Source organism: Cydia splendana, chromosome 7 (assembly GCF_910591565.1).
Source record: "Cydia splendana chromosome 7, ilCydSple1.2, whole genome shotgun sequence".
Taxonomy (NCBI): Eukaryota; Metazoa; Arthropoda; class Insecta; order Lepidoptera; family Tortricidae; genus Cydia; species Cydia splendana.
Genome location: NC_085966.1, coordinates 6,065,939 through 6,081,472, shown reverse-complemented (window position 1 = coordinate 6,081,472; position 15,534 = coordinate 6,065,939). Strand labels below are relative to the sequence as shown.

Here is a 15,534-nt window from a genome sequence, read left to right as displayed (position 1 = left end):
TCAAGAAAATGTGACATATTGTGACATGGGGGAGGGGGGAGACACAAACTTTGTGACGTCACTTTAACTTCATCAGTAACCGAAATTTTTTTTTAAATTATTTTATTCGCTGTACATTTAAATAACAAGTTTTTAAAACGATAATCGTTTTTATTCTTTTAATTTTCTTTCCTAAGCAGTTTTGGGTTCATCATCATCATCATCATCTCAGCCATAAGACGTCCACTGCTGAACATAGGCCTCCCCCTTGGACCTCCATACGTGCCGGTTGGAAGCGACCCGCATCCAGCGTCTTCCGGCGACCTTAACAAGATCGTCTGTCCATCTTGTGGGTGGACGTCCTACGCTGCGCTTGCTAGTCCGTGGTCTCCACTCGAGCACTTTTCGACCCCATCGGCCATCTTCTCTGCGTGCAATGTGGCCTGCCCATTGCCACTTCAGCTTGCTAATCCGGTGGGCTATGTCGGTGACTTTAGTTCGTCTACGGATCTCCTCATTTCTGATTCGATCACGTAGAGAAACTCCGAGCATAGCCCTCTCCATAGCTCGTTGAGCGACTTTGAGTTTTGAGATGAGGCCGATAGTGAAAGACCACGTTTCGGAGCCGTAAGTCATCACTGGTAACACACATTGATTAAAGACTTTCGTCTAGAGGCACTGAGGTATGTCGGACGAAAAGACATTACGTAGTTTCCCGAACGCTGCCCAACCGAGTTGGATTCGGCGGTTGACCTCTTTCTCGAAGTTGGACCTACCTAATTGGACTACTTGTCCTAGGTAGATGTACGAGTCAACAACTTCGAGTACCGAGTTCCCAACAGAGACTGGGATGGGCACAACATTGGCATTTGATATAAGTTTCGTCTTGTCCATGTTCATTTTCAAGCCCACCCGTTGTGAAACTCGGTTGAGTCATCGAGCATCATGCTGAGTTCCTCCATCGACTTTGCCATGACTACGATATCGTCGGCAAACCGAAGGTGAGTGATGTATTCGCTGTTGATGTTGATGCCAAGTCCTGCCCATTCCAGGAGCTTGAAGGCGTCTTCCATTACGGCAGTAAACAGTTTCGGAGAGATAACGTCTCCCTGCCTTACGCCTCTTCGCAATGGAATCGCCCTCGTGCTCTGCTCCTGTACTCGGACCGACATGGTGGCGTTACTATACAAACACTTCAACACTTCGATGTACCGATAGTCAATATGGCATCGCTGAAGAGACTCAAGCACCGCCCATGTTTCCACCGAATCGAAGGCTTTCTCATAGTCCACAAACGCTAAGCATAATGGCAAGTTATACTCTTCGGTCTTCTATATAACTTGCCGCAGCGTATGGATGTGGTCTATGGTACTATAGCCTTTTCGGAAACCGGCTTGTTCGGGAGGCTGGAAGTCATCAAGTCTGTGTTCGAGACGGTTCGTGATGACCCTTGAAAACAGCTTATAGACATGGCTCAGAAGCGTGATGGGTCTGTAGTTCTTCAATAGGTTGTTATCACCTTTTTTGAAGAACTGCACCACCTCGCCTCTATTCCATGTTTCAGGCGTTATGCCCTCGGACAAGACGGAATTAAAGAGCTTCTGGAGGACTTTAAGTACCGGTGTTCCACCCGCTCTCAGAAGCTCTGAAGTGATTCCGTCTTTGCCCGGCGCCTTGTTGTTCTTAAGCTGCTTCAGGGCCATCCTAATCTCGTACAGACTGATGTCCGGGATATCTTCGGTATTATGTCGGGACAGCTTGGCTCTTGGATCTCCTACCAAGCTGTCAACAGGCTTTGCGATCGAAGTGTATAACTGTCCATAGAACCTCTCGATCTCACCTAAAACCTCCGCTTTGCTCGACGCTATGCTGCCATCTTCCCGTTTCAGCTTTGTCAGCTGGCTTTGCCCAATAGACTTGTCCTTTGCGAACACTTTGGAGCCTTGGTTTCGCTCAATAGTCTCTTTAATACGGTTAGTATTAAAGAGACGCAGATCATGTCGCAAGGACTTAGATATACGTCTATTGAGCTGCCTATATGACTCCGCGTCATCGGGAGACTGCAACTGTAGCGAGCGTCGTTCAGCCATGAGGTTTAAGGTTTGCTCGGTCAATTTCTGAGGTCTATCTTTACGGCGGGGTCTAAAAAACTTAGACCCTACTGTGTGGACAGTTTCCACTAGCCCGTCGTTGATTTCGTCCACTGAAGCCAAGTTCTCTAGGCAAGCAAAGCGGTTAGAGAGCTCGAGTTGAAAGCTTTCGGGGTTTTGAACATGGGCTCGAGTAGGTCGGAGCGTAGACTTCATCAGGCTGGACCTTTCAAGTTTAATATTGATATTCAGTGTGCCTCTTACGATTCGGTGATCACTACCGGTCTTTACCCTGTTGATCACAGAGACATCACTGAATATCCGTTTCTTGTCGGTCATGATGAAGTCTATCTCGTTTCTCGTGGAACCGTCAGGACTCATCCAGGTCCATTTCCTGTGAGGCGGCTTCTGAAAGAAAGAGTTCATCATGAAGAGTTCCTCTCTCTCCAGAAAGTCGGCCAGCCTCTGACCCCTAGGGTTCCGTTGCCCATACCCAAATTGCCCCACTCTCAACTCATCCCCGCTTCTCTTCGTTTTGGGTTATAAAATTACTAATATTTATATCGTCAAAAATATTTTGATAAAATATTAATAATACTTAGGTACTTACTTAATTCGATTTGGCGATTTCGTAGAAAAAATGTGACGTCACACTATGTTGATCACAGAGAGGAGGGGTTTGCCAAATGTGACCAAATGTGACAAGGGGGGGGGAGGGGTCAAAAAACCTAGAAATTCGTGTGACGTAATTAATGGATGACCCCTAAACTGATGCGTTTGATCACAATGGACGTGCTGAGCAAAAAAAGTCATATGATGTGAAGTTTTTTGAGAAATTCGTTTTAAAAAAAAAGCGGGCAAAGTTGGTGATAATGACGGTACCTACTCTTCGAAGGCCGCAAAAATGGGTACACTACATAATTCCGAAATATTTTATGCCGAATTTTAAAATATCGAATTTTAATATTCCGATTTTTAAATGCTCGACCCATCAAAATTCCGATTGTCGTAATTACCGAATGATGAAAATCACGAAGTTTTATTTTTCCGAATAGTAAAACCGAAGATTTTTTAAATTCTGAACCACATAATTCCGAATATAACAATTCCGATAGGGAGAAACACCGAATTTAACATTTACGATTTTTGATATCACGAATTCCGAATTGTCATAATTCCGAAATTTTGAATTCCGATTTGAAGTGATTCCTATTTTTTTAATTCCGAATAACGATATTCCGAATTTGTTGTTAATAAATAAAGGTACCTACGTTTCTACGGGGGGTAGCAGTTCTAACGTAACCTAAACCTACTTTTTTAAAAACAGTTATTTACTGTAGGGGTCGCAGTTCTAACCTAACCTATACCTACTTTTCTGTAAGCAGTAAGTTTCTAGGGGAGGGAGGGTCGCAGTTCTAACCTAACCTACACCTACTTTTTTAGTAGAAGTTGGTTTCTGTAAAGGTCGCAGTTCTAACCTAACCTAACCCACTTTTCTAGTAGCAGTTGGTTTCTGTGAAGGTCGCAGTTCTAACCTAACCCATTTTTCTAGTAGAAGTTGGTTTCTGTGAAGGTCGCAGTTCTAACCTAACCCACTTTTCTAGTAGTAGTTGGTTTCTGTAAAGGTCGCAGTTCTCACCTAACCTAACCTACTTTTCTAGTAGCAGTTGGCTTCTGTGAAGGTCACAGTTCTAACCTAACCTAACCCACTTTTCTAGTAGCAGTTGGTTTCTGTAAAGGTCGCAGTTCTAACCTAACCTTACCCACTTTTCTGGTAGCAGTTGGTTTCTGTAAAGGTCGCAGTTCTAACCTAACCTAACCCATTTTTCTAGTAGGAGTTGGTTTCTGTGAAGGTCGCAGTTCTAACTTAACTTAACCCACTTTTCTAGTAGCAGTTGGTTTCCGTAAAGGTTGCAGTTCTAACTTAAGCCACTTTTCAAGTAGCAGTTGGCTTCTGTGAAGGTCGCAGTTCTAACCTAACCTAACCCACTTTTCTAGTAGCAGTTGGTTTCTGTAAAGGTCGCAGTTCTAACCTAACCTAACCCACTTTTCTAGTAGCAGTTGGTTTCTGTGAAGGTCGCAGTTCTAACCTCACCTAACCCACTTTTCTAGTAGAAGTTGGTTTCTGTAAAGATCGCAGTTCTAACCTAACCCACTTTTCTAGTAGCAGTTGGTTTCTGTGAAGGTCGCAGTTCTAACCTCACCTAACCCACTTCGCTAGTAGCAGTTGGTTTCTGTAAAGGTCGCAGTTCTAACCTAACCTACTTTTCTAGTAGCAGTTGCCTTCTGTGAAGGTCGCAGTTCTAACCTAACCTAACCCACTTTTCTAGTAGCAGTTGGTTTCTGTAAAGGACGCAGTTCTAACCTAACCTAACCCATTTATCTGGTAGCAGTTGGTTTCTGTGAAGGTTGCAGTTCTAACCTAAGCTAACCCATTTTTCTAGTAGGAGTTGGTAACTTAACCCACTTTACTAGTAGCAGTTGGTTTCCGTAAAGGTCGCAGTTCTAACCTAAGCCACTTTTCTGGTAGCAGTTGCCTTCTGTGAAGGTCGCAGTTCTAACCTAACCTAACCCACTTTTCTAGTAGCAGTTGGTTTCTGTAAAGGATGCAGTTTTAACCTAACCTAACCCAATTATCTGGTAGCAGTTGGTTTCAGTGAAGGTTGCAGTTCTAACCTAAGCTAACCCATTTTTCTAGTAGGAGTTGGTAACTTAACCCACTTTACTAGTAGCAGTTGGTTTCCGTAAAGGTCGCAGTTCTAACCTAAGCCACTTTTCTAGTAGCAGTTGACTTCTGTGAAGGTTGCAGTTCTATCCTAACCCACTTTTCTAGTAGCAGTTGGTTTCTGTAAAGGTAGCAGTTCTAGCATGTCCAAATGATTTAATATAAATGCATTTTTTTTTGCAGATCCATTTTAAAAACGACTGACCATATAATTACTTCCCTTTTGAAAATCACGAATTTCATTATTTCGAGTTTACAAAAGATCGAATTTCTGAATTCCGAATTATTTTATTTCCGATCGGTCAATAATTTTTCGAAATAGACAAATTCGGAATTTTATTTTTCGGATTTTTAAAAAATTGGAACTTTAAGCTTTCGTTCATATGACAATCGGATTTTAAGTATTCGGAAATAGCGCAGTCGTGATTTTCTTCTTTCGTGGTTTTCAAAGTCGTGATTTCGATATTTCGGACGTATAAAAAATCGTGATTATGAAAATCGAGGTTATGAAAGTCGGAAAAACATATTTCGGAATATTTGGGTGTTCCCCGCAAAAATATGTGACATGGTCTTATGGTTCTACAAATAAGATCGTGTCGGATATTTTTGCGGCCTTCGTTGTGTAACATAAATTGCAGGCGACTGTACATTTGGAATAATTATTTTATTTAGTTTCAACGAAAGTTTCAAGTTTAGTACGAAAATACTTCAGATATGCAATATGCACAAAATGTAGACCTAATCGAAATAAAACATTGCTTTTTATAGGTAATTTATAAAACATTTGATACATAGGTACCTATACATAACTAAAGATGAGTCTTTAAACTTTTTTCATTTTAAGCGTGTTTTGAAGGAACATAATACTTAAATTCGACTGTAATTGTAGAGAATAACAGCAAATTAAAAATATAATGGCATGAAGAGTCGGTACTCGGTTTCTTTGTGAACAAATTTACGTGTAATTTAATGCAATTATTAAACATTTATTGAACGAATTATGGTTACAAAGTGAGATCTAAATCGAAAACGTCATATACCGGCCCCTTGTTTGGGAGCCCCACTTAAATCTTTATTTTATTCTGTTTTTAGTATTTGTTGTTATAGCGGCAACAGAAATACATCATCTGTGAAAATTTCAACTGTCTAGCTATCACGGTTCGTGAGATACAGCCTGGTGACAGACAGACGGACGGATGGACGGACGGACGGACGGACGGACGGACAGCGAAGTCTTAGTAATAGGGTCCCGTTTTACCCTTTGGGTACGGAACCCTAAAAAACGGTCGTTTATTCGGAACGTTTCCTTTCTAATCCAAAAGGCCTACCTATAGTTGCTGAATCGATTACTTTCCTACTGATGTCGCTTACGAACGTTATTCTTTATTCAAGCTGTATCGATGTAAATAAATCAAAATAAATAATGAAAAAAAACGAAAAAAAAAAGCAAAAAAAAAAAGGTCACCCATCCAAGTACCTACTGACCACTCCCGACGTTGCTTAACTTTGGTCAAAAATCACGTTTGTTGTATGGGAGCCCCATTTAAATCTTTATTTTATTCTGTTTTTAGTATTTGTTGTTATAGCGGCAACAGAAATACATCATCTGTGAAAATTTCAACTAGTCTAGCTATCACGGTTCGTGAGATACAGCCTGGTGACAGACAGACGGACGGACGGACGGAGAGCGAAGTCTTAGTAATAGGGTCCCGTTTTACCCTTTGGGTACGGAACCCTAAAAACATACACTTGAAATCTCGTTCCATGAAAAATGTGTTCCAATGTTTATAAGATTTTTTTTAATGTAAAGTGATATTACAATTTTTAGATACGAGTACATATTTGATTACCTACTGATTAACTACGGGCGTAGTTCAGTGACTGGACAATCTGAACAATGAACATATTTTCTTAATGTTTCCTTAGTACGCACATGTCTCGTTACAATGTATTTATAACCTCACGTGTGGCACGACAAGCTGTCTATTATTGGATCTTTTACTATACATGTGATAAATGATAAATTGATAATGCATCTACATGGCATCTACAATACGTATCTTAAGCCTTGTAGGTGCTTGCATGTACAAAAATATCTTTCACACTTATTTATTTTCCCTTGAATTTTCAGTTCATTAAATAATATCTACCGATCGATTACAAACTTTGAAAATACATTTTATAGAAAAGTGTATTTCTGCGCACCAGTTTTATTGACCTTTCCAGCAGTTGATTTTTCTTTACAAAAATCGTTTTAAGTTCCATAATCTTTCAAACGATGTTAATATTCAAAATTATAAAATATTTTACAGAGTCTGAAAATTTAGTTAGGTAAAAAAGGGTTTAATAAAATATATTTTAGCTATTTTGAGAAACGCGCGTCACAGTTAACGACTGAAATTGTGAAGCCGTTGAACTTTTGAACACAATATAGATTTGAACTTAAAGTTCAAAGCGACTCAAACACAATGTAGAAGTTAACTCTGAGTAACCTTTTATCGCGTATAAATTGATTCTATTATAGTAGTAGTAGTAGTATAGTAATAAATTTCAATAACAAGTTAATATGTAGGAATTCTCTTTGTATGGCGTTTATAAACTACCAACAAAAGACACAAAGGCCTCAATAGGAAGCCCGTTATGTGCTTATACGTAGAGCCAGACATGGTAAGTTGATTTAATTTATTTACATAATAAATATATACTGTACAAATACTAAAATTAATAAATAGCTTAAATTTATAATAGGCCCTTGAGGCATTGTACCAAGGATGCTGGCGGGATTTCATTCGAAAATTTAAAATGAATCCTTGTTATGAAGATTAGTTTACATGTTTCTTTGCGTATAAATTCAAATTGGCACATACAAATATACATATGTGTATCGTAACCACTCATTTAACAACCATTTCCTCCCCATATTGGTTTACCGTTTCATTAAAGTGGTTGGTATAAAGTTATAATTTGTCACCTACGGACGGCTTGGCTGCATGAAACTGGTTTGTAATATTAAGTAAGTAATGATCCCGATCCAGATCCCGATGATCCCGTGATTCTTCTCACTTGATGGTCTCATCGGAAGATCAGTGCTGGAAGCCACCAGCAACATGCTGAGATGGGGCCATTTCGTGGCACTTTAATCTTATTTTGTGTTTTCTTTTATATAATGTTTTGTACCGACTGTTTGTGCTTACGAATAAATCAATTCTATTCTATTTTATTCTATTCTATTCTATTGTAATAATGTAATAGACCTGTACCTTGCCTGTACCTAATCTAAGTAGTTTTGTCCCAAAACTTAACTAACTAGAAAATCACTCCTCAGCCCGAGATACCTATGCACAAATGTGTTTTTAATGCAGATATCGTCCATAGACCCGATAGAGTTACAAGACAAACCGGAAGACCGGCCGTCAAGCAACTTTCCCTATCCGCCAGACAGCCTAAGCTGTACAACCTTGTCGCTGTAAATTTACTACCTCTTTACTTTACCCGCGCGTAGGAATTGATAAAACGATACAGTCCTAAGGGAACACCCTTGTTGTTCCTACAACATATTCCTATTCTTTGTAAGTTGTCGCCTTACATAAACCATCTACCTATGGGTAAAAAAAACAATTATGGTCCCATCGTATATTTCACGATTGCGACATAGTCATAAAAAGAAGAACAAAGTTTATCATAGTTTCTCCATTTACTTGTTTACAATTGTATGACTAACTCGTGCCTAACAAAAAATAATCGAACGCATCATAAGAAACATATAATAAAACAGCGTTTTACAAAATGTGCTATAGGAACTAAGCATATTATTCTACGTGACCCAACTGAAGGAATGTCGAGATCTAAACTAACGATCACCTGTCCAACGAGGGTCCTAGCATGATAATTGTTAAACAACCACATTTTACCAAAGTGATTAATGAAAACAGCATATGGGGCATTATCTATGAATCTATTGTAGCATTGGAATATTTATGGTAATAATTATTGACTTTATTTCTTTTGTATTAAAGTAGACTGTCGTTATTAATAAACCATATATTTAAAGGCTCAAAAATAGTCGATAAGTATATTAATTCGTGTTTCAAACGTGGAATTATGTATAATCGATATTACTATCGATTGTATCTAAAAATAAATTGTGTGTGTATGTATTAATTGCTTTTATTAAACTATTCTTTTTTGTTCCAGGTAAGTTCTATCAACAATATCGTCATTCAATGTTGCTGATGTGTTTGGTAAGCATACCTAAACCACTGAATACCCTAGCATTTTATCATGTACCTATATCGGAGACGCAACAAGATAGATTTGTACAAAACTGTAAATTCTAATAAAAACATAACTAAAACCGCACTAATTGCGGCTTTAGATAAAAAGAGAAGTGTCTTATTTTGTTAATAAAGAAAAACTACGATGCAAATTGTTAATTGGTTCTTTTTCAGGGCAGGGAAATTTAATAAACAGACGCAACGCAATGTAATGCGTTCAATAAAATTCAAGACCGAGAACACATGTGCTCAGACCAAAGTAAATGAAATCAAGTAGTATTCTGAAACCTTATAGATTATGTACAGTCGATGTCAAAGATACGTAAACACTTTTGCACCTTACTCCTACATGAGTCCTACATAATAAGGTGAAAAATGTAAAGCATAATATCTTTGACGTCATCGACTTATTTGAAATGTTTGTCATTGCAGAAGTTTTAAATTTTTGTATAAGTAAGTGATTTGGTATAAGTAAAATATCTTATAGGCGAATAGGTATTAGGTATGCAAAAATTAATCACAATTAATCTATATTTCTTAGTCATACAAAACACACATTCATATTTCTTGGTACCATACAAGGCACATGTACGTACTACTAGCTTTATAGCCTACTCGTTATTCAGCACAATATACAGCACAACTAAGCCATATTGTGTTCATTATGTTTGTCGCTACCCGCAATGCAGGCGCGCCAGAGCCGACCTTGCTGGGAAACGTAAAAATATGCTAACTACCACTTCTGCTATTTAGTGCAGAGAACGGTTTTCTCGGCTGTGACCTGTTCCTAAAATGACTTGACCTATACCTAGATTACGTAGGGGCTAACCGGAAACTTTGAAATCAAAACTTGCTGTGTTTTCATCTATTACTCCCATCCAATTGTAAGAGTGATAGAAACGTAGTTACGGAAACATCGACTTTGAAACTTCGCGGTAGGTCCCTAATCGCGTTTATACCAAAAAACAAAAGTCTTCTTCCAAAACTTGGCGCTTTCCGGGTTGCATCCCAAGGGAGCCGTTGTCTGTTTGTCTACCCAGCGCAAATATTTGTTGTAGATTCCAGTTTTTACAAAAATGATTGTCATATGAACTTCTATATGTAACCCGGAGGGGAATTAGACTGTTGGAAATATAGTTATATTTATTAACGATATTTTTCTTCTATGATATATAAGTAGTAAATGTAAAACTAGTTATGGCACTGAAGGGCTTCGTCACTTTTTCTTTAGTGTATGAAGTCTATTTTACTTTACAATCTGTATGTATATGTAATAGCGTGACTGCTTTATAAAACATAAATCAGAATATTTAGATTTATTTCCTACCTGAAGATTTATCTGCGGAGCTTAAAGAAACGCATTTTGGTTTCCGTAAGAGCAATGAATACCTACTTTCATGCTATCAGTACTGAATCCGATCCTATCAGCTATGCAAATACCGATGGTAATCAAGAATCCATCTTATCCTGGTTCATCTAAAGTAAACCAAAATAAAATCTAAAGTAATTTCTTTTCTCGGTAAGCATTCTTATCAGCAGCCTTGAATATCATAAACAAAAGACGGTAAGGGCTCGTTGATGGTTTCTGCTAAGATTTTTCGGGAGCTTTTTACAATTTTTATAAAATAGGCTGAATGAAGGTTCATGAATGTTATCTTTTTTGCTGGCTAAGCAATATTTTCAGTGGCTTCATTGTCGGGTTATTTACCTTTTTGTTGAGATTTGTAAACATGATTAGGTACAATTCATGTTTTTGAAAAGGTGGCTGAACTCTACAGACAATGCTCTGTTTCATTTTTTTCTCCGTTACTCCTAGGTCAATGTAATCTCGAATTACAATCACGGTATTCAAGCGATAAACTTATCTACTAACAAGCATTTAGAAGTTTAGAAACCTACTCATAATACCATAAAACGGGGTGAAGTTGAATTACAAGGAATTTCCAATTTGTTTTTTTTCTAGTCTGTTAAACTTATTCTGTGGTTTATAACCACGTGCCGTCTATATATGTATAATTGTAACACACTACTCACAGCATGAGATTATATTGAAACTCGTAAATTGTGCTTAAAAACACAATAACACTTTTCTAGGGCACAATAGCTTCTATTTGAATTCCAATTCAGTGTATCCGATTATTTGGAGCTCCTAAAAGGTCAGAGCAGTCGCGGACAGAAACCCAATTCATTTAATGCATTTTCCTTTCGGGCTGCGGTCCTGAATTCACCACGGGTCACAGTTTAAATAGGTAGTTAGTTCGGCTAACAGTTCATTTGGCTTGTTTAAATTTGGGCTTGGACTACGAGTAAGTAGGAAAGAATAATTGTTGATTTGTATTCTGTTGCTAATCCACTACAAATGAACATCTTATTTAGCAAATCAGCTAATTGCGATTTTTAAATGGATGTCCCGAAACTTTGGTGATACAAATAGGTACCCAAATAAGTGATATTCCTGAAAATTACGGAGCGACCGGTATCGGTTTCGGCGATATGTATACTTATGTATAAGTCATTATAAAAGTAAGGTTCGAACCCTTAGCTTTATGATGCAGAAGAGACGTTTTTTGTTTTTCTGTCTTAGGTCCATGTGGTTAAGACCGTTTATAAGGGAAGCCCACATCTACAAGCTTTTTCGTCGCTTTTAACACACACTCTACTTGCAGAAGGTAAGAGCAGAAGAAGTGAATCACATGCTTTCTGACTGTCTCAGAGCGAATTACGTATACCTACAAATACGAGAAACCTTGCTCTATGACTGTCTTCCCAGCTATAACTTTTATATGCTAGGCATCCTCACCACATACCTTATGTATCCCGAAAGTATGAGTCCACGTTGACTTTCAGTAATATAACTAGAATAAGAATAAGAATAATTTATTGATAATAATTGGGAACACAGTACATGCACAGGAGGTGTCTGGTAAGCCCCAAACTAGGCTGAGCCTGTCTTGAGGCTTAACAGAAAGAGTATGTAACAGTTGGATAACTGCTATATTTTCGGTCCACCTATAAAGTGGCAATGACCTATAACGTCAATCATAAAAGTCATAGACTCGTGCTATTTTTAGACCTTGAAAGGAACGTAACGCTAAACTTAGTTGACAGGCTTGAAGCTCAAGTGGAGCTGAAGTAACACCAGGTTTCTAAAGATGCCCTCGACCTTTTTAAAACATTGAACAATGAAGTATCCGCGATTCCGGAGCACAAAGTAAAAGTTCACGGAACAGTCGAGTTTCCAAACATCTTTATAACCTAGACTTATATCAACCGGGAGATGAACCGTGATTACCTTTTGTATTGTTTTCGAGCTCCCAATATTACCCGTGAACAAGATGCATGTAACTGCGTCGAAATATGGGGAGCTCGAAAACAATACAAAAGCTAATCACGGTTCATATCCCGATCGATATAAGTGTAGGTAGTGAAACTAAAAACCGTGAATCATTCAAAAACTGTTATCTTTTTAACCTAACCTAACGTTCCAATATATTTTTATTATACGCCTCCAAGACACTGACAATAAGGTCGTGGGAATATGTTTTTGTAGCTCTTGTGCTAAGCCTACTGATCGCTAATGAGTAATAATGACATTAGATTTTTATACGTTAGTAATACCTACTGTCCCAATCCTAAGTGACAGTAAACAAAAATTCAATTTTTACCGCATTTTCGCAATTCAAACTGATTTACCAATGTCAAATACGATTCTAAGAGTCCGTCTGGTAACTGTACCGATTTTAATACAACGAATCATATATAAAAGTGGCATTATGATGACATTCCCACACTTTCTCATTATTAAGTGCCATGCAGATATAGGTTAGTCCGACTCTGTGGTGTGGTGAAAATTTATTTAAGCCCACAAGTCATCTAAGACTCAATCGTTTATCTCTATCAATCCATATTCGGAAGACACTTTCACTAAACTCATTAATTATAGGCAGTGAACCTTGAAGCCTGCTGGACGCTGCCAATTCAACGGTGAACGAAAGTTTATTCAAGAAAACCTAATCAAACTTTATTTCAACCCAGTAAAAGCAAGTATTTTCTAAAATAGCAATTCCATTCTCAAGTCTCAGGATGGATATTAAAAGAATACTTCCGCAGAAGAATGTTTAATTCAGTCTTAAATAGTTTTCATTTCAAACTCAGCCGACAAGATAATACTTAAGTTGAAAATGGTACTTAGTATAGAAGCATTCTTAGTTTCGAATTCTTAGAATTTGAAATTAACCTATTGTTTATTTATGGAATTTATGTCATAAAAACATCCTTTCCTAAAAACAACTACTTAGTAGCGGTAAAATTCATACATTCTTCGCCAATTCCTTTCTTATATCTAACAAACATCCTTCCAATTCTGCCTGTCAGTAGTTCGAGTTCCAAATTCGACTTCTTTTAATTACTTATCGTGATGTTTTAACGTGTCACCGGTGAACTGTCAAAAACGTATAATCATGGTAATATCATTTTATGGATTGTGTTTTTCGTGATAGAGCTATTAAAAGTCAATGTAGAGTTGTGCTGCGCCTATACAAACAAAGATGCCCTTAATTATATAACCTAAACCCCTCAACTACTCAAGTTTAACCTCAAACTACATTAACAGGCAACCGATGTAACCCTGCCGCGGGCATCGACCGACTTCCACCATTATAAAATCATGAAACGGTGGCCGCGATACATATGCCGCAAATCGCAGCATCCGAACGGGGAAATGCACCTACTTTCTTCCCTGCATCTAGGCTTTGGCTACAATCGGCAGACGTGATTTGATAACCGTCATAAACACCAGAAAAAATCTGAACTTTGGACTTTATTGTGTTTCATTTAACGTCGATTTTGTGTTGACTAGAGTTTATTTAGGCTGTCTCGCATCTCGTTTATTTTCCTTGCCTCGGCAGTCGTGTGTAAGCCGGCGCGCCGCGCGGACGCTCGCGAGTGTCAGACAGTGTGATATTTTGGACCATGTGCAGTGCTTGACAAGATGACCGGTGAAGTTTGCTGTAATCAGATATGGTATGCGTTGTTCTGGCGTAGTTGAGGGATGCTGTGCCTCTGTGTGCACCGGAGCAGCATGAAGGGCCAACCGGTTTGGTGAGAACCTATACCCTCGTGTAGAGAAAGCTCGACTAGCTTGTTTGGTTTTCAATTGCACTTTTCTTATTTACTTTTGCTTATACAATAATAGTAATACGAGTAATCGTATTGTGTAAACATTTTAAAGGTAGAGCATGATTGATTCAAATTATTTTGATTTTTTTGGGATATTTTCTTACTGCTTATGCGCAGAATTTCAAAATCGGCTGAAAAGATACTAGGTAGGATAGTAAGTATCCTATCTAAGTATTAAAAATCCTTACCTGTGCCGAAACGTCGGTAAATAAAGGTAATTGAATAAATTTCGCGTTTGACCCGTCTATAAATGTGAGTTAATATGTGACGTTCCACGGGAAAAGGTACCTTATGAGGGTTTCTAGTTTCGGAGATATTAAATGTTTTGTAAAGAGGTGAAAAACTGCTCAATTTTTTTTTATTGTGTGATCTGAAACCTTAATGCGTAACGTTTGTTTACCTGTTTTTATTTTTGTTATAAGTTAGTTATAAGCCTAGTAATGTCGTCTCAGAGTTTAGTAGAAAAGGTACCTTATGGAAAAAAGATTGAAAATTCCCAAAAAAACTAGTCAATACGGGAAAAGAAGTTTGGTAGAGAACTGTATTAGCATTCTGCAAAACTAATTTGATAATTTCAGTTCTGGTTGGGGCGCCTCGCAAATATTATAACCGTACATAGACCGACATCACAAATCCAAGTAGACTGCTATTATACCAAAGTTACTCTCGTCAAGTCTTTCTTAACTAGAATAATCTTCATTTGGTTTGGTCGCATGCAGTAAATCAGCCATTGGTTTGCTGAAAAATGCCAATACCTGACGCATTACCTTATGGAATATCTGAGGTCATTGAACCTCAATGCCGCTTATCTTCAATAGCAACCGAAATATATTATTGATAAGAAATAGACGATTTAGACCATCTTAACCTCAAAATATTATTAGTTTATCCTAACTGTTCCATCATCATCATGCCTCATCATGTAACTTGACCACAAGGTACCTTTTCATTACATACAAATTATTGGTCTTTTTTAAGATTATTATGACGAAGAACTAATTAAATTGGGGGCAGTTTAATGTAAATTAATATTTTCTATTCATAAAAGATAAACTGTAATATGATTGATATTTTGTAGTGATGTATTATTAGATTTATTTCCATAAGGTACCTTTTCGTAAATGTATGGAGCAAATACTGTTATTGTTATGTAAGTTTAAAGTGGCATAAGGGGTTAAATATAGTATTTAGTTGGGGTTTTAGGATTTATTTCATTTGAATGACAGAATTTCTTTCATATGTGCTCAGAAGAATTGATTGTGTGTCACATTAAAAGTAAAAATATTCA

General features: G+C 37.7%; 1 protein-coding gene across 3 annotated transcripts in view; it reads left to right on the top strand.

Annotated features, from left to right (window-relative positions):
• LOC134792051 (uncharacterized) overlaps window positions 1-15,534 on the top strand; it is a 104,046-nt gene that overhangs the window by 30,514 nt on the left and 57,998 nt on the right. The window contains exon 1 of one of the 3 annotated variants that reach the window (XM_063763175.1): window positions 13,949-14,090. The exons of 1 other annotated variant lie outside the window; for it this stretch is intronic. In XM_063763175.1, coding sequence (XP_063619245.1) covers window positions 14,059-14,090 — 32 coding nt within the window. In that variant the 5' untranslated portion in view covers window positions 13,949-14,058. Of the gene's footprint in view, window positions 1-13,948; window positions 14,169-15,534 lie in introns of those variants that run through there. One more of the 3 variants, XM_063763174.1, reaches the window with a different exon arrangement.